This window comes from Corvus hawaiiensis, chromosome 6 (assembly GCF_020740725.1).
Source record: "Corvus hawaiiensis isolate bCorHaw1 chromosome 6, bCorHaw1.pri.cur, whole genome shotgun sequence".
NCBI classification, from domain to species: domain Eukaryota; kingdom Metazoa; phylum Chordata; class Aves; order Passeriformes; family Corvidae; genus Corvus; species Corvus hawaiiensis.
In genome coordinates, this window is record NC_063218.1 from 53991625 (window position 1) to 54015225 (window position 23601).

The 23601-nt window shown below is 39.0% G+C and overlaps 1 protein-coding gene across 1 annotated transcript; it reads left to right on the forward strand.

Moving 5' to 3' along the window:
• The first annotated feature begins 912 nt into the window (after window positions 1–912).
• Window positions 913–21244, forward strand: CTR9 (CTR9 homolog, Paf1/RNA polymerase II complex component). Its single transcript, XM_048307600.1, has 25 exons — window positions 913–1046; window positions 2874–2972; window positions 3724–3963; window positions 4325–4442; window positions 5028–5117; window positions 6390–6538; window positions 8829–8936; window positions 9449–9556; window positions 9679–9915; window positions 10640–10729; window positions 10837–10965; window positions 11070–11253; window positions 11836–11924; window positions 12192–12377; window positions 12558–12645; window positions 12899–13047; window positions 15085–15201; window positions 15362–15507; window positions 16895–16966; window positions 17761–17896; window positions 18319–18465; window positions 18907–19064; window positions 19376–19472; window positions 19794–19906; window positions 20159–21244. Exons 1-25 carry the CDS (start codon window positions 1002–1004, stop codon window positions 20568–20570), a joined length of 3507 nt encoding a protein of 1168 aa, XP_048163557.1. The 5' UTR covers window positions 913–1001; the 3' UTR covers window positions 20571–21244.
• The last annotated feature ends 2357 nt before the right edge of the window (window positions 21245–23601 follow it).

Below are 23601 nucleotides of genomic sequence, written 5' to 3' on the forward strand. Positions count from 1 at the left end.
TCATCTAGTCATTACCACTATAATGACACCAACCTCCCATGTCATTATAACACTATAATAGTGTTATAGTAATTCATACTTATATTTAAAATAAAATTAATTTAATGCCTTATAGTTGTGACTATCAATTAATTCAAAATTGTGTATTCTGTGGGTGATGGCTATAGGACAAAATCATGTTTGCTTTAGGATTTATTAGGCTCTGTAAATAATGTCACCGTTTTTTGTTTGTTTTTTTAATCATCTCAGTAGAAATGTGACAGATCTTTTAGTCCTTTTTTTTCCCTTGGTACAACTGCAAAAATGACCTAGATGGGTCATAGGTTACTGTGCTTGCTGTGTCTGATCCAAATATGCAATGTGTCTGCCATCATAATTGGAAAAACACAATTTAGGAGCCCAATTGTGTAATTCCTTCTTTACTTTGCATCTCCGTGCGGCTGAATCCCTCACACAGCCAAGGCTCCAATGTTATCAGATTCAGTATTTGTCATTAAAAACACTCACCTAACTGGAAAAGAGCTGGCCCAGCTCTGGCTGAAAAATTATAAATACGCATCAACAGTATTACACCAGCTGAGCTAGTCTGATAATATTAATTTGGATTTACACATTGGTTTCCTACAAATATGGGGAAAATCCGCACGTTTTAACGCGTTTATTTGGAAATCTTTTGATGATTTTGAGATGTCGTGAGGAGAGGCGCCACCTGAGGGAGTCGTGCTCCAAAGACGAGGGAGCACCCAGGCAAATCTACTGCGTACACACAAACACGCAGCGCAGCTTTTTGGTGTTCTAGAGGTGTATACGGACGTATTCCCAAAGGTACCTGCGTGATGTGTGTCGGAACGAGGGAGCCCCGCCCTCACACCGCCCCGGGGGCGGGCCCGGCCCGCTCCGCCCCGTTCCCGAGCACGTCCGGGTCGGGCGCTGCCGTGAGGGGAAGTGCGCGCGGCGGCCCCGGCCCGGCGAGTGGCGGGTCCGGCAGCGCTGTGGCCAGGATGTCGCGGGGCTCCATCGAGATCCCGCTCCGGGATACCGACGAGGCGAGTCGGGCGCGGGGAGGCGGCGGGGAGGGGCAGGGAGGGCGATCCGTGCTGGGGCGCGGGCGGTCGCTGCTGCCGCCCGTGGTTGTGCCCCGGGCTCGGGGCGCGAGTGTCGCTCCCAGCCCCCGTGCCGGGGTCACAGGTGCGTGTCCGGCCCCATTCTCGCCGTACTTTGGGGTGTCAGGGTTTTTTGGTGTCCCTCAAGCAGCGCATAGACACAGGCAGGGCAGCGGACCCGCTCTGTAAAGTTATTTCACCGTGGCTCTAGAAACTTACTTAACTTTCCTTTATTTAAGGTACACTGTCACAAGCCGAGGTTAGAAAGATTCAGGAGAAGCATCTGGAAGTTTGCAGCGTATAACAAAGTTTGACGTTAAATCATTTCGTAGCAGATACTAAATTAATAGCGTAGCTGAGTAAGGTGTTGAAATACACTGCTTACACGTTGAAGAATATTCTCTGTGAACATCCATATCCCTACTCTTATATATACACACTCATATCGCACATATATGCATGCATGCATACATATATACCTGTACCCACAGACATTCGTGTATGCACAAATATATATAGGGAAACTAATTTCTATATGGCTGCCACTGAGTTCTTGAGTCTCACAAAGTTACTTTATTCTGTGGAGTTTACATGTTCAAGGGCTTTTTCTTCTGTGACAAATTTCTGTGCTAGGCATCAGCATGAGTAGTGATCTTGGTGCTGCTGTTCAGGCTGGGACTACTTGGATCCCAAAGTTTTGAATTAATCACTAAAGAATGCTATAAAATACCTCTCCTCTCTGCCCTGCCCTTTTGTACTCCCATGTTTATTTGCTGTGTTGATAATATCTGTTTCTCATTAATAACTATTTTAGTTGGTAGATGAGGGCCATTATTTGTCAAAGAGGAGGTACTGTGCAAGACAAACTCAAAACTAAAATGAGCAATAGCTAAGCAGAAATATTTTTGCTGGTACTCTAAAGTTTTGCATAGTCAAAACTATAAGCCTTTATAAACTGGATTGCTCTAACTCAGCCTATAGAGGAGTCCCAGCATTGGTAATCAGGGTACGACAACTGCGCCTCTTTCTTGCTGTAAAATTAACTTGTAACGCAGATGACTAATTATTAAAGGCAGCATGACTGAGTAAGGTGAACTAACAAGCAGTTAAATTGTGTTCCCAAATACCCCATCTAGGGAGTACCTGTTCCTTTTTACTCATTTTATAGTATCACAAGATTAGATCAACATGGGAGAATAGTACTCACAAAACAATGTTTGAACAATGAAAAGTTGTTGATGTCATTTGCTGGTCATGTCTACAGCTGTGAATATTCAGAAATTTAGCTGCTTCAATAGTCTCTTCATTTCCTAGGGCATAAAGGTGACGTTACAAAATTTCAGGACTCTTGAGATAAGTCTGAGGTGTTGATTTTCTGACATCTGATGACTTGGAAGATTTTGACTCTGAACTAAATCTCTGTCTTAGCTGTAGGAAAAGTTGTAGAAATTCAGCAGTGTGCAGTTAAGTTGATTATTAGCTGATTCTGAGCATGAAGTCCATAGTGAAAGAAGTTGAATTAGGATCTCTGGTTATTCTCCCTGTCTGCTATCCCAAACATTGGGTTGTCTTTTACTCTAAAGAGAGACTGTCGCTTTTGTGATGTACAGAATGCAATACATTATCTCTTCTTTCTTTGTCCATAACCTTGTTAAAACACAAGTATTTATTTATGTTTTGTGCTCTGACATGTCCAGCTTCCTTTGAGCTCCATGATAGACAATGTTTTTAATGCTTTGTGAAAAGATTATCTGTGTTGTTTGGTCCTAGGTTATCGAGCTTGACTTCGATCAGTTGCCCGAGGGTGATGAAGTTATAAGTATACTCAAACAGGAACACACCCAGCTGCACATATGGATTGCCCTAGCGGTCAGTATAGATACAAACTGTATATTTGAGTATTGTATTCACATAAATCATAATTTCCACTTCCTTATTCTCATGACCAGTGATAACTGAATTCTGAACAGGAACCTTATGGGGTCATGCAGTCATTGATGTTTCTGATTGGCATATGCATATTAGGATTTTAATTTCATCTCTTGTTCCTGAAACAGTGCCTCTTGAGGCTTGCTTTCTAAGGTTATTTTCCCCTCAATCCATAGTTTTCCTGGTTTGTGGCTTTGCTTACGTGCTTCATAAAAACGGAGGGGGCAATATCTCTACTGTGGAAAGTACGGTTAAATTTCAGAAAGTCAAAGAAGTTCAGGTGAAGACCAGTGGATTCTTCACTTATAAATAGCTCAAAAACTTGTGTTTTAAAGTGGTGAGGCACTGGCACAGGTTGTCTTTGGAAGCTGTGGATACCCCACCCCTGGAAGTGTTGAAGGGCAGGTTGGATGGGCCTTTGAGCAACCTGGCCTGGTGGAAGGTGTCCCTGCCCATGGCAGGGGGGTTGGAATGAGATGATCTTCAAGGTCCCTTCCAACCCAGGCCATTCAATGATTCTAGGACAGAAAAATATTTGGCGTTACCAGAATACCTTTCTCTAATTATCCCTACATTTATTTCTGATTTATCACTACATCCTGGAAAAAGAGTTTGTGTGATATCTAAAGCACCACCTTGCTATGTTCTGTACTCACTGGGGTGGTGTCCATTAAAACTGTATGTTTTATAGCTGGAATACTACAAGCAAGGCAAAACAGAAGACTTTGTGAAGCTGCTGGAAGCTGCCCGCATCGATGGCAACCTGGACTACAGAGACCACGAGAAAGATCAGATGACATGTCTGGACACACTGGCAGCCTACTATGTACAGCAGGCTCGGAAGGAGAAGAACAAAGACAACAAGAAGGAGCTCATTACCCAGGCCACCCTGCTGTACACCATGGCTGACAAAATCATCATGTATGATCAGGTAAAACTGATATCTGATCAAAAACCCATTTTTGTAAATTAGTTGTTGTAAAGAAAACAAGTATTGATTCACTAAATGGAAGACAGCAACTGCTCAGGCTTTAAAGTCACATGTAAGCAAAACTTGTATCTGAAATGTGTGTGGTGCCACCAGGAGTAATTATCTCTAGCTTGGCATGCTTGATAGAACTACTTCAGTCAACTTTGGAGGTTGGGAAGGAAGGATTGGTATTCTCTTGCTTGATAAATCTAAGAGAAATAATTTAATTGTAAAAAGCATTATAAGGCACTTAATCTTCCATGAAGTCCAAACTTCCTATTTTGTAAAGATAAATGTATTGCAAATTCTTTTCCATGTCTAGAATCACTTGTTGGGAAGAGCCTGCTTTTGTCTGCTTGAAGGTGATAAGATGGACCAAGCCGATGCACAATTCCACTTCGTGCTCAACCAGTCTCCAAATAATATTCCTGCCCTTCTTGGTATGAGTTTATGGATATTTGTAAAAACCTGGTCTCTGTGGTTGAGTTTGAGAATGAATTATGTGCTTAAGAGTGTGTGTATAGAGAGAATGTGATCAAGACACACATGCCAGACTAATTCAAATTTGGAAAGTACACATAGGTGGAAGAGCTAGGAAAAGTGTAATGCTAACTGGCATCTTCTGAGGTCCATGGGCATACATCCAGTCCAGTTATTTATGCTTCCCTGATGATGGCAATGAAGCTGTACACTTTGTTAAGGGTGAAGTTACCACTAGTGAGGCGTTAACAGACTGTAACACTTGAAATTTAAGTTGTTCACTAGTCTTAGTAAGTGTCTTTCCTCTGGACCAATAAGGAATTAAGTTTCTGCAGAAAAATATGAAAATGTACATTTCATGTATTTTCATGTTTGCTTTTTTCGTATATTTGACATCATCAAAGGTAATAAAAGTTGTTGTTGATTGAATTTTCTGTTAGTTTTTAACTGTAGCTTTTGAAAATGGGCGCAGCACAAGTTTACCAAGTAATACTTGAGCTTCTGGTTTATAACTCTTTGGTTTTATTCCTGGTATGTTCTAATAGGTAAGGCATGCATTTCTTTTAACAAGAAGGATTATAGAGGAGCCCTTGCCTACTACAAGAAAGCACTGCGTACCAATCCAGGCTGCCCAGGTAAGACAGACAGTATCTGCTACTGGAAGTATTTGTTCTGCTTGCAAACTAACTCGGGTCTTCCTAATTCAAATTCAGTGGGCATTTTTGTGGTCTATATCTATCAAAAGAACCCCAGCCCTCATTATAGGGAGATTTAGGCATTCATTGACTTGAAATATTTCTTAATTGTTAGAGAAGGAAGTTGTGTTTAGGAAAATACTGTTCTATTTTTCAAAGCATTAGCCTTTAAAGAGATACTGGAAAATGAGAATTTGTGTGTAAGAGAAATTAAAGTTGTATGGGGAGGGAGGGAACTGTTCAAGGCTCTTGCAGAATTTCTCTCTCTCTGAGCTCTTGGAATAAGGCTTCAGAAATGACATAGCAATAATGAAACAAGACCTAAAAAGTAGAATTCTACCTGTAGTGCACAATGTGAATGTTCCTGGTGTTGTATTATTTTCTCTATGCAAAAATCTTGGAAAGCAATTGCTAATGGCTGTAAAAGTGGTACATGGGATATAAATACATTAATTCCAGGTATTTACATTAGGATCATAAATTCTTGGAAGTCTTATGAGAGATGTGATACATTTTGCCATAATCTTTCTGAAAAAAGGTTTATGTGTGTTCTATGGTCTGCTTTACCGTAGGAATGAATGCTACAAAAGCCTTACTTTTCAACAAACATCTTTCCTTTGCTCCCTGCTTTTTTACAGACACAGATTTGAAACTGTTGTTTATAAATTCTCTGTACTCTTAGATCACGAGCACACCAGAAGAGCAATATGATACGAATTTTCTGTATTAGTCCATATGTACATGGTCGTGGAAGTTGGAGGATGATAAACAGCATGTGAATCAGTTGATCATTTGAGGAGAAATGCCAGCTAACTTGTTTATGCATCTGTGTTTTCTGAAGGCCTGTTAGTTTGGGGTGAACTTAACCTGCCTGAGAAATTTCCAACCCTTCCATCTGGCAATTTTTTAATGCTTTTCTCTATTGTTTTCTAATACATTCCCATAAAAATAAGTTTTTATTTGTTTGGCAGTGGAGTCTGTGGGAGATAGATCAGTGTTCTGGGGTTTATGAAGAAATAAAGTCTTACTAATGCATTCACGTTCATTTTGTGGTCAGCCAAGCATGGGCTGCTGCCTTGAAAAACAGCAAATTGTTAAATGGCTTTAGAGGCTTTAGGAAACTATTAAAAATTCTGCTTTCACTCCAGGCTGTGAAAAAAAGGCAAAAAGTTGAAACTTTGGGGTTCTGAATGGTGTCATGTTGTTCTCTAGCTGAGGTTCGACTGGGAATGGGCCACTGCTTCGTGAAACTGAACAAGCTGGAAAAAGCTCGCTTGGCCTTCAGCAGGGCTCTGGAGCTGAATTCCAAATGCGTCGGGGCCTTGGTTGGACTGGCTGTTCTGGAACTCAATAATAAGGAGGTGGGTCTGACTTAGCAAGAATCCACGCTCAGTTTACTTTCTTCTAGCTAAAAAAGCTAAACTTTTATCCTTTCAAAGATAGTCTAGTTTTTAAATGGGTAATAACTTTTATAGTTAAATAATTTTAAGTCTGTGCTACTATTGAATGATATTACAGATACGTGCTTGTGGTGTGAGCAGCACACTCTGAATAGCTTTCTTCTGTTGTTAAAAATACTCAGTTCTGTTATTTACAGAGGAGTTAGGTACAGAAAAACAGTGCTAGGTTAACTATTTTACTTAAAATAATAAAAATCCATGGTGAGATATGTGAAGGAAGGTCAAGGTATAAGACACAGTCCCAGGAGGTTAGAACAAGTTTTTTAAAAGTTTAGGAGTTAAGAACAAGTTTTCAAACAAGTTTCAAAGTTATATTCAGGCATGCATGCTGCATGGTAAACCCAAGAGTAGGCAAGAAGAAATTTTAACTGGGCTGATAAAACTACAATTAAGTGGTGATCCACTTTTCTAGATGATGTATCACTAGAAAAATACATATGAAAATATAGCTTAGTTGGGATCATAACTTCCTTAGCATGGATTAACCATCTCAGATATTATCAGTGGAGGATGAGACCTTTAAGTGTTCAAAAATTAAATTTTTACATAATTGTATGCGGTCAAAATTTAGTGTGTTGTGATCTATAGTTCCCTAGAAAGATTTTTTTGTTAGCACAGAATGTCTGAAAAATTCTTGGATTACTACTTCATGGGGAAAAAAAAATAACTGTTAAGACTTCCATGAAGAAACTAAAAAAAGTGGGCATAAGATGTTTTTTTGTAAAACTACAGAGAGAGTCAAAAATACTCTAAAGTCAAATTTTAATAAATTCCACAGATGAGAAATTGATGAAATCTGGTATCTTCCTTTTTCTTTTCCTGAAGATCTTTTAACTGAAGTCAAGGGATGAGCCCACGCGCCTGAAGCTTCAAAAAGCTGTGATTGAAAGCTGAGCTGCTCAAAGATGTTTTGTGTTCTAAGAAATACATCATCTGTGCTTTACTTTAAACTGTTTTCACAGCTTTTACTTCCAAGTTAGGATAACACTGAAGAGTTGACACAGGGAGGGAAGAACACTGGGGAAAAGAGTCTCTCTGAGTATCAAACTAATTGGCATCTTTTCTGTGCTTAAATATTTCTAATGTTTCTTCCTCCTAGAAGATGTTATGATGTCAGATCAGGGTTGAGATCACACTGTACTTGCTGAGGTCTGTCTGATCTCAGGTTTTCTTTTATGAAAGCACTTAGGAGCTTTGGGACCTCTATCCCTCTACTGAATTTGGTTGAAGTTGGACATGAGACTCAGATTATTGGAGAACTTGGACAAATGCATAGTGTGATTGTTAAAACACATTTACCTTTGAAAATTAAGGCAGGAATGATTCAATATCTCCTAATCCAGGTATATTGTTATGCTAGGCCTGGAAAGATTGTACCTGTTCAAATAGAAGTTGGTTTTTTAGCTGCCTTCATGTTATGTTTTAACCTCTTGAAACCTAATCTGTTCAATAAGACAGCTTTCTGTTCATCATAATTACAAAGTAAAGCACAGATGTTAGATGGTTTCTAGATACCATTTTTGGTGTTTCTGTTCAGAAATAAGTACAGATTAAGCTGACATGCTTGTGATACAGGTCTCATGGGTGTCCTAAATAAAGAGCAATTATTTTACTTGATTGGAACTTGCAGGTAAGTCACATTTTTACCTATGGGAAGCTTCCTTTAAAGTGTAAAGTTTCTTTACGAAAGAGTTAAGTTGGTGCAATGATGTTCTTACATAAGCACTGCAAACTTCTATCATTTTTTAAAATGACATCTGAAGTTGTTGTTCAGAATTTGAACATGAAAATATCTTCATTCCACTGCTGAATGAATTGGGTAGAACATCATAACCTAAACCAAACAAGCACTGGGGACACTGAACAATAGAAGGAACAGAAGGAGGGCCGTCAGGCTGTGAATGTGACTTGGCAATGGACATCAAGACTAAGTCTTTGGGGTTTTTTTGCTTTTTTTTTTTCCCTAGAAAGTCCTGCTCTGCTCTTTTCCATCCCTGTGTGGTAGCTTCATTTCCTATTTCCCGCCTGTATGCTGCAGGAAGAAAGCTGGTAGCTGAACTTAGTTTTTTCTGTGAGCTCAGTGTGGTGTTGTCAGAAATCCTGCAGGAGCCTAGACTGAAAAATGGTTTTGAAAATAGTAATAAGATACAGATACTGAGGTGTGGCTGATACCTGTCAATGTTTCGTTTAGGCTGATTCCATCAAGAATGGTGTTCAACTCCTCTCTAGGGCTTACACAATTGATCCCAGTAATCCAATGGTGTTGAATCACTTGGCTAATCACTTCTTTTTCAAGAAGGTAAGAGATCTCTGAAGTTTTACAGTTAAGTACTTGATAAATTCTGAACAGCAAGAATTCTGGTGTTAGATTCAAACTCATTTCATCAGGTGCCTAATATCTGTTAATCTAGATGGACAAGTGTGAGGTTTTTGGCCTGAATTTTGTATAAACCTTTGTCAAGAAAACCAAGAAAAGGTACACTTACTTTTCAACTCAAAGTCACCTTTGTGCCCTGAAGGGGTTTTGAGTTTTTGATGTTTGGGATTTTTTTTTTTTTTTGGTTGGTTGGTTAGTTTGGTTTGGGGTGTTTGTTTGTTTGTTTGTTTGTCTCCTCACTCTCCCATGCTTTTAAATATGAAATAGAGAAAATAATAGTAACAGCTAAAACTAAATCTGTTGTTATTTAGTCAGTGCCGTGACTAAAGCTTTGTTATATTTTCTAGCTATCCATGTTTAAATCATAAATCACTTGACCATAATAAAGTGAAGAAGGAAGTTGATTTCATTTAACTTCCTTTTTTTTTTTTCAGGACTATGGTAAAGTACAACACTTGGCTCTTCATGCTTTCCATAACACAGAAGTGGAAGCGATGCAGGCAGAGAGCTGTTATCAGCTGGCAAGGTCTTTTCATGTGCAGGTAGGGCAGTTTTTAAAAGTCCTCTTTGAGCTCACACTTTAGAAAAGTCTCTGTTATAAAAGGTCATGCAAACGTTGCCTTTAAAAACACTGACTGTTCTTCATTTAATTCCTTTTAATTAGGAAGATTATGATCAAGCTTTCCAGTATTATTACCAGGCCACTCAGTTTGCCTCATCTTCTTTCGTTCTTCCATTTTTTGGATTGGGTCAAATGTACATTTATCGAGGGGACAAAGAAAATGCTTCACAATGCTTTGAAAAAGTTTTGAAAGCCTATCCTAACAATTATGAGACTATGAAAATCCTTGGATCTCTTTATGCAGCTTCAGAAGATCAGGAGAAACGGGATATTGCAAAGGTGAGTTTTCCTTCTGCCAGCATCATGTGTTTACATGCAAGAGTAGAAATCAGACTTGAAATCAGACTGTTCCTTAAGTTAAAAAAAACTCAGGGTTAGGCAGCTGTAGATATGGAATATTTCATATGGGTTGTCATGAGGGATCTTCCTGTCTATGAAGAGTCACAACTTTTGGACAGTACTGAGACGACGCTGAGCTCTAGGTAAAGCATGTCCAGGAATTTAGAGAAGCTCCAGCCTCATGTCTCTATTTAGTACATGAAGAGGGCAGAATTCTTCCCATATATATATAAAATTCTCTGAAGATGGGAAGTTAGCTCACATGATTTCCTGAAGACAGCAAATCAGCTGATGATTTCCAGAAAACACTTGTCTTGGCTTATCTGGAAGGACTGTTATGCTTTTTTAAAATGAAAGGTGTTTTAAACCTAATGTTGGGTAAATAAATTCAAAGTATATTACACATCACTTCTCTAGTTTCTCATATTGGTGTAATAGTTTTTGCTTCTGAGACTGGAAGCAGGTTTTTTCTTCTACAGAAAAAGAGAATAATGAAGGAAGGAAACTAATGCAGATTTATTACTGTGCAGATGTTTAGGACATTTGTTTCTGCAGTATGGTGTATCTTTCTAGAGATAAGGTTAATGCCTTCACTCTTATTTCCATTTTTTTAAGAAGGCTGTATGTCTTTGAAGAGGCATAATTATTTTCTGCTGTTTTTCAGGGGCATTTAAAGAAAGTCACAGAGCAGTATCCTGATGATGTAGAGGCATGGATTGAGCTAGCCCAAATTCTAGAGCAGACTGATATACAGGTATTATTAATACACGCTTGGTGAATTATAAATGTGCTTTTCATAAGAGCTTTTAGAGGTCATGGTCTTCTTTCTTTCATCCACTTTCTGTTTGTTTCTTTCCAAAGGGTGCTCTGTCAGCCTATGGAACAGCCACACGCATTCTGCAGGAGAAAGTACAGGCTGATGTCCCTCCAGAGATCCTGAATAATGTGGGTGCTCTGCACTTCAGGCTGGGAAACCTAGGAGAAGCAAAGGTATGCAGTTACTCACAGTTTAAATGGAGTTTCTTGATCAAACAGAAGTTTTTCTTTGAGAATATTTTGGAGTGCTTCATTCCTCTTTTCTTTCTGTACTTCAGAAATACTTTTTGGCGTCGCTGGATCGTGCAAAAGCAGAGGCTGAGCACGATGAGCATTACTACAATGCCATCTCTGTGACAACATCCTACAACCTTGCCAGGCTCTATGAGGCCATGTGTGAATTTCATGAAGCGGAAAAGCTCTATAAAAACATTTTGAGAGAACATCCAAATTACGTTGATTGTAAGAAACATTCGGTGTTTCAGTTCCACAGTCGTCCTTACAATACCAACAATCTTCTGGTTGACAGTGTCTTCTGCTCTCCTTATGTCTGTCTTCCCTTGTTTTCATAGTAGTTTTGGGGCTGACCTGTGCTATTTGCCACAAGCTGCAGCACACATCATGCCCCAGCCTCATCTGTAGCCTTTTCCCTGCTTGTTTTCCATTGTCACCTGCTGATACCTTCCCAAAGCTTGTGGAGATGGGAGAGCTATCTAAAGTGGAGGGAGGAGAATTATGTAACTGATGGATCCTTATTTCTTTGTGTTTTTTCAGTTGTTCTTAACTTATGAAGCCAGTTGAACACATCTACAATACTTTAACTATTCAAAACCTGCAGTTTTTGTATGGCCATTGTGGGTGCAAGTTCCTCTTCACATATTTCTCGTTGTGAATAGAATATGAAAGGTGTCTTAGTGTTTCCTGTCTTCAACTGGTCAAGAGAAGGATTGCTTTTGAAATTCATACATGGACAATATTTTCTTTGTTCAAGATGACTTTAACCAGTTCCCTGATTTTTATTTTATTTTCTATTTTTATTTTCAGGCTATTTGCGCTTGGGAGCTATGGCCAGGGATAAAGGGAATTTTTATGAGGCTTCTGATTGGTTTAAAGAAGCACTTCAAATAAATCAGGTTTGTAACCCCATAAGTGTTTAACATTAAAACACTCTAAATAATAAGTTAACTTCAATTTTAATTTTCCTTTTTTTATATTTTTATTTTGTTTGTTCACATAAACTAGGGAAAGAAGAGAGATCTGCCAGATCTGCTCTCTGTGTTTTGTTTGTTTGGGGTTCTTTTGAATATGGAATTATATTTAAGAGGAGTAACATTTATACTTGGAAAAGTAGCTTTGAAAAGGAAAAGTGCATTTGTAACTTACAGTGAATTTTTATTTAGGACCATCCAGATGCTTGGTCTCTGATTGGCAATCTTCATTTGGCTAAACAAGAGTGGGGTCCAGGACAGAAGAAATTTGAAAGAATATTGAAGCAGCCCTCCACACAAAATGATACTTATTCCATGCTGGCTCTTGGCAACGTCTGGTTGCAGACTCTCCATCAACCCACAAGAGACAGAGAAAAGGTAATGGGCATCTCTCTGCCCTATGTGTGGGTTTGTTTGTCTATTTTTTGTATGTTGTTAGCTATTCAGAGCCTCTTCTTCATATCTGTTTAGCATCTTCCAGTTCATAAAACCTCTGTGTAGATCTTTTAATACCCCACTGTAGAAGTGAGTGATGAATTGGGGCATTTCTCTCTGCAGGAGAAACGTCACCAAGACCGTGCATTAGCCATCTACAAGCAAGTCCTCAGAAATGACCCAAAGAATTTGTATGCTGCTAATGGCATAGGTGAATATTAGACTCTAGTTTTCCTTCAGAGGTGATCATTTTCTTGTTTTAGAGGTGATCGTATTCTTATGTTCCATGCTTTAATATAGAATTGTTTTTCAGGGCCTGAGCACTGTAGAGTGGAGCCCAGGCAATGGCAGCTGTGTCAGTTTTGGAGGGGGCACTTTATTGAGGCAGTATTGAATTTTCTGTGGTAGGAGTGCACAGTGCATGAACCTGGAAGCTCACATTGTACATGTTCCTCTCCCTTCAGGAGCTGTCTTGGCACATAAAGGATATTTCCGTGAAGCTCGTGATGTTTTTGCCCAAGTGAGAGAGGCAACAGCAGATATCAGTGATGTGTGGCTGAATTTGGCACATATCTACGTAGAGCAGAAGCAGTACATCAGTGCTGTGCAGATGGTAACATCTCCACAATGAACTACATCCTGCGTTGGCTTACATGACTTCTAGATGTTTCTCTGTTGTCAGAGCAGCTGGGAAAATTTCTGAGCAGTATTTTAACAAGTTCTAGGTCTATTTTTAATAAGCTGTTGGCTGTCAAGTCTAGATTTAATAACAGACTGCCAAATATGTGTGAGGAGTGACAAAGCACCTATCAACTTTTATACTTTTTTTTGGTAGCAGGGTTAGAATTTTGGTTGTGGAATAAATTATTAGTCAGAGGGGTTTCAGTCAGTGTAGTTACAGTATGTGATTTTACATTCAGATGTTTCCAAAGTAAGTAAATACAATTTGCTGCTGGGAATTTTTTTTTTAATAGCAGCAATTCATATTTTTGTTCTTGTAGATGATCACATGAATAACAAACAGAGCTGTCTTAAAAGCTGACTGGGCCATCATTTCACTCACCACAGTTAAAATCACAAAGTAATTCATGTTGGAAGAAATCTGTTGAGGTCAGCTAGTTTGACCTGACCTGCCCAAGCAAGTAAATGTTCAAGTGTCAACCTATTCTGAGTGAATTGACTCAATTAGCTGATCAAAAGCTTACAAATAAGCTTAAAAACACAGCATATGTTGAACAGGAAGAAACTAAGAACAAACTTGTGTCATTTGAGTCCTTATTGAGGCTCAAAAATGCTTCATTCAGAGCTATTCTGAAGCTTTTGTGGTGCTTAATAAAGAAGTGTTACTGGGCCTTTCTTACATGATCAGGAGCTCAGTAGTCACTGTCCTCCAGTGAACTATTTGTTACCAAGCTTTGGCAACACAATCACACTCACTCTGTTGTGCTTGAATGGGGTCTGTTGTTTTCTTAGCACTTTGTCTATTTTTATTGACAAAAAGCCTAATGAAAATCTAATTTTAGCAATTGTTTAAGCAGTGAATTACAGTGGGGAAGTGGGTGTCACTTTCACCTATCCATTTGGGAGAAAAAATACTTTACTCATTTGCTGATTTATATAAGAAAAGGTGTTATTAGAAATGTGTTTGTTTACTGAAGTGTTTTATTGTTCCCTGGGTTCTGCTATGCAGTCACAGTGTGATACATGATATTGGACTCAAAGGGAGACAAATTGAATTTACTAGCCCAGCTTACTGCAGCCACAATAATTATCCTACTGAGTTCTCTACCCTAAAGCATACAAATCTGAGGCAGGCCTGAGCTAAACACAAAACTCTGATGCTGAAGGTGAGTGAAAACTGGGTGCTCACAGCACAGTGAGATCCAAGAGTAGCAACCTCAGGTGTTACAGTTCAGGGCAGTTTTCTGTACTTGAGCTGGAAATAAAACTTACTTTGTATTCCTTGCTATTTTGGGGACTTAGAAAGGGTGAAGGATTCCTTGAGAAAAGAGTGTCAAACAGAAGGTGTTTGTTACTGAAAAAGATCAATTTGGTAACTTTTAAACCTTTAATTCTAGACCCACAAAACTTATAGTAACAAGTCTCTTTAGAGAAACTAATACCCCTTTGCATGGCCAAGTTCCTCAGCTGAGTGGACAGAACAAATTTGATGTTGTTGTCATATGGAAAGTCCGGATTTTTTGTTTTAACTAATTACATCCGATATATGGAATTACTATATTAAATATATTTCAATTGGTAAAACATCTTGTATGAATAAAGAAAATAGATTTTTTTTCCCCCTATACTGTGGAGAATATTTGAGTGGTCTTAAAATGAGTCATGTTGGTTGGACTTTGTTGCAGTAGATGGTACTTTAAAAAGTATTCTTTGGTATTTAAGACCTACAGAGCCTTCTGGGCTGCAGCCAGTTTCTAGAAAAAAACAGGTACCTGCTATGGAGTAGGAGAGAGAGTGTTCTGATCAGTGAAAAGGAGGCACCCATGTAGCATAACACACTTCTTTATAAAACAAAAGGCATATTAGCAGTCATGCTTTTTAGGAATAGAAACATTTGCTGGAGTTAGCTAACTGAAACAGCAAACCACTATCACCTCTTACTTTGATTTTTTTTTTTCTTTTCTTTCAGTATGAGAACTGCCTCAGGAAGTTCTATAAGCATCAAAACACTGAAGTGTTGTTATATTTGGCCCGGGCACTGTTCAAATGTGGCAAATTGCAGGAATGCAAACAAACTTTGTTAAAGGTATGGATCTGGAACATCATGTATCACAGAATAAAATTAGTGTTGGTTAATTTGTGTTTCTTTAAATTTGGTGGTCTGGGATTGAAATGGCAGTGTTTATTCTCTGTATGTCATTTCTGTATCATGCTGTAGCTTCTTTTAAAAACATGTTTTTTTCTAGGCCAGGCATGTGGCTCCAAGTGATACAGTTCTCATGTTTAATGTGGCTTTAGTGCTGCAAAGACTTGCTACCTCTGTCCTGAAAGATGAAAAAAGCAATCTGAAGGAAGTGCTTAATGCTGTGAAAGAACTGGAGCTTGCCCACAGGTAAAGATCATTTATTTCTAATCATTGTAATCTATTTGGTTGTCCCCTTACAGTATATTTGCACAAATCTGATTAGTAGAGCAATCATCTCCTACAAAGCACTGTGTTATTCCAGAGTTTCTAGTAGAAAAACAAAAGATTGAGCCTGACAAAACTCTGTGTTCAGACCTTGCTCCAGAGCCAGTTTTGTTTGACCAGGTGCCAATATGTGTTTCTCAAAGCGTTTCGTTATTGTGGTGACCAAGATGCTCTTCTTCCCAGAAATGCGCAGTTGAAAAAATGTTGACAATTATTCTACAACTTGAATACTATTTCATGACTTCTTTCAAAACAATCTATGGGGCTTAAAAGCAAATCAGTTTATCTTACATAAGCATAATTAATGACTGGCAGTCCCTTAAAACTAATTTCGCCCTGCTTTTGGCAAGTAAAGCCCAAGTACTGTCACAGCTTAAGAACAGAAGCAGTTTCGTAAGTGCATTTGAGATATTTTAGTTCTGTTTAAAAAAACATAATATAAAATTTTGTGCAGACACCAGTGTGATTAATCTGGTTCAGTTGTCACCATCCTTGAACAGAGCTTTCAACTATTTATTCTGCTCCTAGGTATTGCTGGTGTAGCTGGTGCATGCTTTGTGCATTCTTAGCTCTGCTGTTATGTTGAGGATAGAAGTTCTAACTTAAATTTAGTGAGAAGTTTGTTATTTATTGTCTTGAACAAGTTGCATGAATTTATTTTTACCTATTAACTAAAACTTTTGGGAAAATACTCTCCATAGTCTAGACCTTGAGCAAGGAATTATTTTATTCATATACACAAGAATTTGAGTCTAGCACGAAAACACTTCATTGGAAATGTGTCTGAGGGTATATGGGAAGAAACTGTGGCAATCTTGAAAGTTAGAAGTAATTGTCTTTTAAATGGGAGAAACTTTCCAAAGCACTGATCATCATAGCTTACTGATCTACTTGGAAGTTTGTTGTATTCACAAGGGCTGGTCCGCTAGGTCAAGGAGGCTGCTCTAGAAGGATTTTTGAAAAACAAGTTTTCCTTCTTTCTCTTATGCTGAATTAAAGCATGTAATCTATGACAGATAAGAAATCAATCTGCTGGGGTCAGCAATGTACTTACTGGTAGGAGCCAGCAAATGAAATCTCAGAACTCTCTTTAGAATTTTTCCTTTCCAGAGTGGCTTTAGAATGTTTTAAATTTGGAGAACTGTGAATGCCCTTTTTAACTGTTGTATTGAAAGGTGGTGGCACAGAGGAAACTGGTTGAGTTTTACAGGTTTGTAATTCAGTACTAAATGCTTTGTTTAAAGGCAAAACTGCAAAAAATATGTAAGTAATGCCATATTTGCTTACTTTAGTTTCTTGTGATTTCCAGGTACTTCAGTTACTTGAGTAAAGTAGGTGATAAGATGAGATTTGACTTGGCACTTGCTGCTACAGAAGCCAGGTAAAGAAAAACCCCCAACTCACAAGCAAATCCTTCGTTCAGATACTAAGTGGAATATTGTTATTTTGTATTAAAACTAGGTTCAAAAATTTCAGCTGTCAGGTTGTTAGAACAGTAGAAATACAAGTGCAGGGTCACTCCCTATTACTGTTCCATTCTTTTCCTGTGTTTCACTTACTGTGCATTCTTGTAAGATTTCCACAGCCCTGTACAAATACCATGTGTTGGCCATCCTGCCCTGTACATCTGAAATGGGTATCAGCGAAGCACTTTGTGCAGAGAAGGAAATTTCAATATTAAAAGAAGTGTCATTTTGACATCAGCTAAGAGGGTGTTGAAAGCACCTTGCTCTAATGTTTCATGTGACTTGGACATTTTATGCAACCTTAATTCTTACACAATTGAGTTTTTTGAGCTTAAATTTTGCCCTTTCTGATTAGGTTTGCTAGGGTGTTGTGATTAAATACAAGCTCTTATTAACCCTACTTCTGAACCTGTCCAAATTGGTTGGTACAATTCCTTTTATGTTCATGTGTGGGTTTTCTGTATGTGAATTGGCTGAATTTGAAGTGTGAAGCAGTATGTTCTGAAATGATACATTGCAAGATAAATTAGCTTACTAAACATGCATTAATTTACTCAAAAATCTGCGCTGCTCTTCTCTGTGCTATTTCAAGTAGCTTTTTTTCAGTTTATTGGGCATATGAACGTGGTGTAGTGATGCAGGCCCTTTATAAAAGCATTTCTTTTTGTGTTTGCCACCTTGCCTTACCTGAGAACCTTGGATTTTGCAGGCAGTGCTCTGACTTACTGAGCCAGGCCCAGTATCACGTGGCTCGGGCACGCAAGCAGGATGAGGAGGAGAGGGAGCTGCGTGCAAAGCAGGAGCAGGAAAAGGAGCTGCTTCGCCAGAAACTGCTGAAAGAGCAGGTTTTACTCTACTAAATTCTGTTGATTGCATTTTATAAGTGTACTGACACACTGACAAAATGTGTGCTCCTGCTGCTCTGGGGTGGTCCCTAGTAGCTGTTTTTCTTAGTCATAGTAAGTGCTAGCTGAAAATACTACAGCTAACAGGTGATACTCTTTCTTCCTCATAGCCTCAGAAATAGATTTTTAGCTGTATGATTAAATAAAATAGATGTGTCAGAAGTTTTGCCATCAGACTTTTACCTATTCCACTATGGGCTTGTGGAAAACTTTTTTTTTGCCATGTGCACCTTCTGCTGTGACACAGAGCATCAAAAAGCAATTTTCCAGTCTCCTGACAGCAAATAATTTCTGTGCCCGCTATTATAATCACCGTGATGCTGCAAATACAATGGTAATGGTTGGCTTCCTTGGTGTTTCAGGAAGAGAAGCGCCTGAGAGAAAAAGAGGAGCAGAAGAAACTTCTGGAACAAAGAGCTCAATATGTAGAGAAGACCAAGAATATTCTGATGTTTACTGGTGAAGTAGAAGGATCAAAGGAGAAAAAACGTGGTGGTGGTGGAGGCAGGGTAGAACAGAATTTTTTAATCTCTTTTTCTGTTTGTTTTTTCTTTCCTTTTAAACCTCCTTAATTTTTCCCTTTTGATATCTGGTCTCTTGCAGGAGCACAGGTTTTTAATTTCTAGCTCCTAGGCTCTACTGAGTAAAATTGCACAGTATTAATACTAAAATGTCAAAATTGGAAACTAATACTTAAAAGTTCTGAGCATGGTCGCATCACTAAAATGTGTTCAATTGTTAAAATAACAGAATATTATCTTTTCATGTGCCAATCTGGAATCAGTTTCTAAATTATATCCATCTTGTGCCAACTTTGCCATAGTCTCTAGAAGGTTTGTATTGTCATCTCTTCCAAAACATGTTCAGTTAAATTTCTATTTTGAAGTGTTTCCTGGTAGTTTTGTGACTGGGATGTGAATAATATGTTGTGTTGTCTGTGTTTCTTACAGCGTTCCAAAAAAGGAGCAGGGGAGTTTGATGAGTTTGTCAATGATGACAGTGATGAAGATCTGCCCATCTCTAGAAAGAAAAAGAAGAGGAAGGGCAGTGGCAGTGAACAAGATGGGGAAGAAGAGGAGGGTGAGAGGAAGAAGAAGAAAAGGAGGAGGTAGCTGATACTTTAATTAATTAATTATTAATTAATGTTCGTTTAATATTAGTCCCTGAGCAATAGTAGGGCTTTTAAGTAAATTCTCTGCAGTCTTTTGTAACAGTTTAAAAACAAACTCTTATCAAGAGGTCACGTGATTATTTTTTACTTACACATTACACATGATAAAACTTAAACAACCACTCTGCAAAAGAAGTAGGAGTAACACTTGATGAACTGGACATTTCTTGAGACTGGTATTTTTGTATGTTTTAAGGGGTTTTTGCAGTATTATGCTTTATGCCATATAAAATATGTTTCTGTTCAAGACCCCAGAAGGCAGAAGAGGGGAGTGATGATGAAGAACACGAAAACGGCCCACGGCCTAAGAAGCGACGTCCACCCAAAGCAGAGAAGAAGAAGGCTGTAAGTTAAACCCTGAATAACTGCATCACTTTCTAAATATGCATTTGGAGTTCAGCATTACCCTGGTCAAGAGAGATTTATTAGTGTTGAGAATTACAGCAAAACCTCTTGGAGCCAACTGGCCCTAGAGCTTATTTTTATCCTCCTCCCCTATTGCTATTGCTGCTTCAAGGATGAAAAGGATATTTCCAAAGCCATCTAGAATTAAGTGATAGTAAATGGAAAATTTTTTAAAAGCCTGTCTGGTTTTCTGAATGTGTTTCTACGTTTGGGCTGTGTGTGCCACATGATCAAGCAGCCCTTTGTTTTCCCCCTATACAGCCCAAACCAGAACGTCTGCCTCCTTCAATGAAAGGAAAGATCAAATCAAAAGCCATCATTTCATCAAGTGATGATTCTTCTGATGAGGACAAACTCAAAATTGCTGATGATGGGTAAGAACCTTAATTAACTTTGTATGAGCTTAGAGTTTCAATGCATGCCTTCAAGAGAAAATGCAGTTTTAATGAGATAACACAAAGATAATGAGAAGTCTTTCATTGTACTGACAGCATCCCTTCCCAGTGCAAATTAATTCCACTCATTCTTCTAACTCCAGCATTACCCAAATCCTGGTGTCTTGCTTTATTTGTAAGTTAAAGGGAGCACCTTTTAATACCTTTTTTCCCCCTGCTTTTTCCCCACAGACACGCTCGAAATAGCAACAGTGACTCGGACGACGGGGAGCAGCAGCACAGCAAGCGCATTGTTTCTGATAGCGATTCTGATAACAGGAACAAGTCTGGCAGCGAGGCAGGCAGTCCCCACAGGTGCAGTGCCCGCGCGTCCGACGAGGAGTCTGACAGCGACAGGTCCCCGAGGAAGAGGCGGCGCTCGGAGTCGGAGCAGTCCGACAATGAGTCGGTGCAGTCGGGGAGGAGTCGCGGCTCCGGCGGCTCCGAGAACGAATCGCGCCCGGCTTCGCGCAGCGCCGAGTCCGACAGAGACTCCGAGAGGGGCTCTGACCACGAGGGCTCTGCCAGAGCTTCTGGGAACGAGTCTGAACCAGAGGCATCCAATGATGAGGGCTCTGAAGGGGGCTCAGATGACAGCGATTAGAGCTGAGTTACAGCCCATCTTTTAAAAATGTTCGTGTAAATAGATCTCAGTTAGAGGGGAAATAGAATTTTTATATTTGACAACTGTGATTTAAAGAACCTTAATGTTTTAGTAAACTGTTGTGAGACCTTCTTGTGATTCTTTCTATTAGTTACTAATGGATGTTTCTCCAAGTTGGCTTATGGTGTATTTTTAATTTGAAACCACTGTAGGTACACAGAATCTCTGTCCTGTAGTCAGCACGCCAAGGACGGAATGCATGTTAAAAACTATGGAACATAAAATCTGCTTAGGTGGTTCAGTGTGGCTAAAACTGTGTTCTGTGATTATACATGCATAGATGGATCTTAAAATCCTACCAGATGGGACAAAGAGCTGTGGATATTTATCTTTTTCCTCACTTGGAGTAAAGGTCAGTAGGGAGGTTTTTCTTACTTTCTACTAAAGAATAAATGTGCCACGATGTAACTCTTTTATGTTTTCAAGAGTTTGTTCTTTTGCTTCTGTTTTTGTGTTAAATCAGTTGAAAAGATGCAGATCTTAGAGAAATTTTATAAACTAGTGATGCAGATGTAGGTGAAATATTTAAATTGGCTGGCAAAGACATTTGGGAGAACTCTGTATTACTTGAGAAAGGTAAAGCTGCAAGTGTCTCAATAAAATGTTCTTGCTTATTTGCTTGGAGTGATTTATTTTACTCCTTAAAAGGTGCAAGCAGAATATCTGAGAACACTAAATTTGACAACAGAATCTGTTTTGAGGAGGTGGTCCTAACTGTATTGTACATACATGGCTTTGGGAACTAAGTCCTTTCACATAACGTGTTCAGGAATAACAACAAAAAATTGCTGTGCTGTAGACTAAATCGGATTTCTCTCTGTGGTTCTGAAAAAAATCAGTATTTTGTACCAGTCCAAGGAAATCTTTTTCTTTTTTTCATTGTTCATCAAGCCTGCGTCAAGCATTTGCTAAGAGAAGATTTTGTAGGTCTTGATAGTGTATTGCTACCAGTTCTAATAGACTGTATGGCCTAAACTGTGTTGCCTTGTTTTTAGGAAGCCTGGATTGTCACTACTGATAGTTCACTTGAAGCACTAACTGAAAGTGAAGTTTCCCATGCTGCTATTTCTGGTTTGCTGTGAGCATGAGCTGTTCTCTCTGTAGATGGGTTTGTTCATGTGTTTATGGGCTGCTGGTAACCATAGCAGACAGCAGAATGCAGAACACTCGAGATGTCTCTCCTTGTGGCTCAGTTTGGTATCAAGTTTCTGTCTGTGGTCTTACCTAAAATTTAGCATCAGAGTAGAAGAACAACTCTCATGTTTGTTGGGTCAGAACAAAGTTGAATCATGACCCAGAACCACAGGGAAGCAGTGGATAGCTGAGGTGGGTGTGTTTGATGTCACACAGCTTCATTTATGAGGCTATGGAGAAGTGTGAGGAGATGGATGCAACTAAGGAAAACTGATCCATGCAAGGTGAAACAAACGGAGCATGGCCAGCAGTGGAAGGTGTGAGAGTAGCCAGCTCTTAACAACAGGAAGGAAGAAGATGTACAGCACTTACTATGGGATCTCAGAAACTTTTTTTCTGCCTGAAATACATCTCTGCTGTCTTAGCTTTCTCTGTCATGTTACTAATTCTGTCTTCTTTGTGAGAAGTCTGAAGGTCTTGTTTGATGCTGTATGTACAGAAAATTTTGTGTAGGCTAAAGTTAGTTCTAGGTGAAGTGATGAGTGGGTCTTCAGACCAAATATCCAACTGGAGAGAAATAGCTTCAGTAAGTGTAAAATAATAGGGGTTTTCAGACATCTCTTGTGTGAGAGGTATTTTTTGTGCTCTCCACAGAAAGGAGTTGTGTAAGGAGAGGTTATGACTTAAGACAGCTTGAACTGTGTGATGTACAAGAGGCCGATCAACAGGGACAGAAAGGGAACAAGGGATGCTTTTGCTTCGTTGTTCCTCTGCTTTTATGGAGCAAATGAGGAATCAAAAACCCGCCAGAAACCAGAAGTCAGATTTTCTTTTTTCTTCCCTTTGAGGAGGAGAGTTAATGGGAGGATTAAGGTTATATAAAAAGTCATGTGTTGCTGTAATTGGAGAGAAAGCTGTGTTTTAGCTTAATTCATATTTTCTAATGCTTGTTTTTTGAAAGTGCAATGGTGGAATAACATTGCCGTAATTCTCTCTTGGCAGCATTCCTTGCCTTCTGAAGTAGGTGTGGTTGGCTTGCAGCTATTAAATTCCTTTATTTTTAGCAGTAATCTATTCCTGGATAAAATACAGCAAGTTAGAAGTGTAACACTGCCTTGCTGGAGACATGGTTTATTCCTAGTTTGTGTTTTGCATCCACAGTTGCACGATGTGGATTGCATCATTCATCTACAGTTCCATGACTGTAGGAAGTGTTTCCTGGTGAGCTCTGTTGCAGCTCAACACTTTGCTCTCCTCACATGTGAGCAGCACATCTTCTCCAGAATACAACAGGAAAGGGTCATGTAGAATTTGCTCTCGTTCCTGAAATTTGTAGATTTGGCCTTTCACAGAACATTTCAAATGTAGCTTGACAGAAAAAAAAAAAAATTAAAGTTGCTGGGTTGGGTATTTTGGTTTTGGGGGGAGGTTTTTGGTGGGGGAGGTAAGGGGGGAGTTCGTTGGGGTATATGTTTTTTAGTTTTTGGTTTGTTAATCCACCTACTCAATTTTCTCTTTCAGAAACTTTTCCAGGTCAATACTTGGTGGGAAGGAGTAGCTGTCACTGCTGAATGACAAAGCATCTGTATGTAAATTGATCATTCTCTTTGTAAATGTCCACTTCTGCTAATTTAACTCTGAAAACCACAGTACTCTATCCACATAGAAGCAAGGAATATATCTGGGAATGAGCTGCCAAGGAAGGGTTTGGACAAGGCAAGACCTATGGTAGGAACATGACAGCTAAAATTGTATCAGTTCTTTCTATAAGGAAGTGCCACTGCCTGGGAATAAGTTGCTTTCCACGTTAAACATTTCACTGCTTAGAGCAATGTTT

What these genes read in the sequence shown, in the direction of transcription:
- CTR9 (XM_048307600.1), top strand. Translation starts at nt 1,002, where the DNA reads ATGTCGCGGGGCTCCATCGAGATCCCGCTCCGGGATACCGACGAG. An exon ending in AGAAACGGGATATTGCAAAG is followed by an intron (nt 9,916 to 10,639) that starts GTGAGTTTTCCT and finishes GCTGTTTTTCAG; the next exon opens with GGGCATTTAAAGAAAGTCAC. An exon ending in ACATCAGTGCTGTGCAGATG is followed by an intron (nt 13,048 to 15,084) that starts GTAACATCTCCA and finishes CTTTTCTTTCAG; the next exon opens with TATGAGAACTGCCTCAGGAA.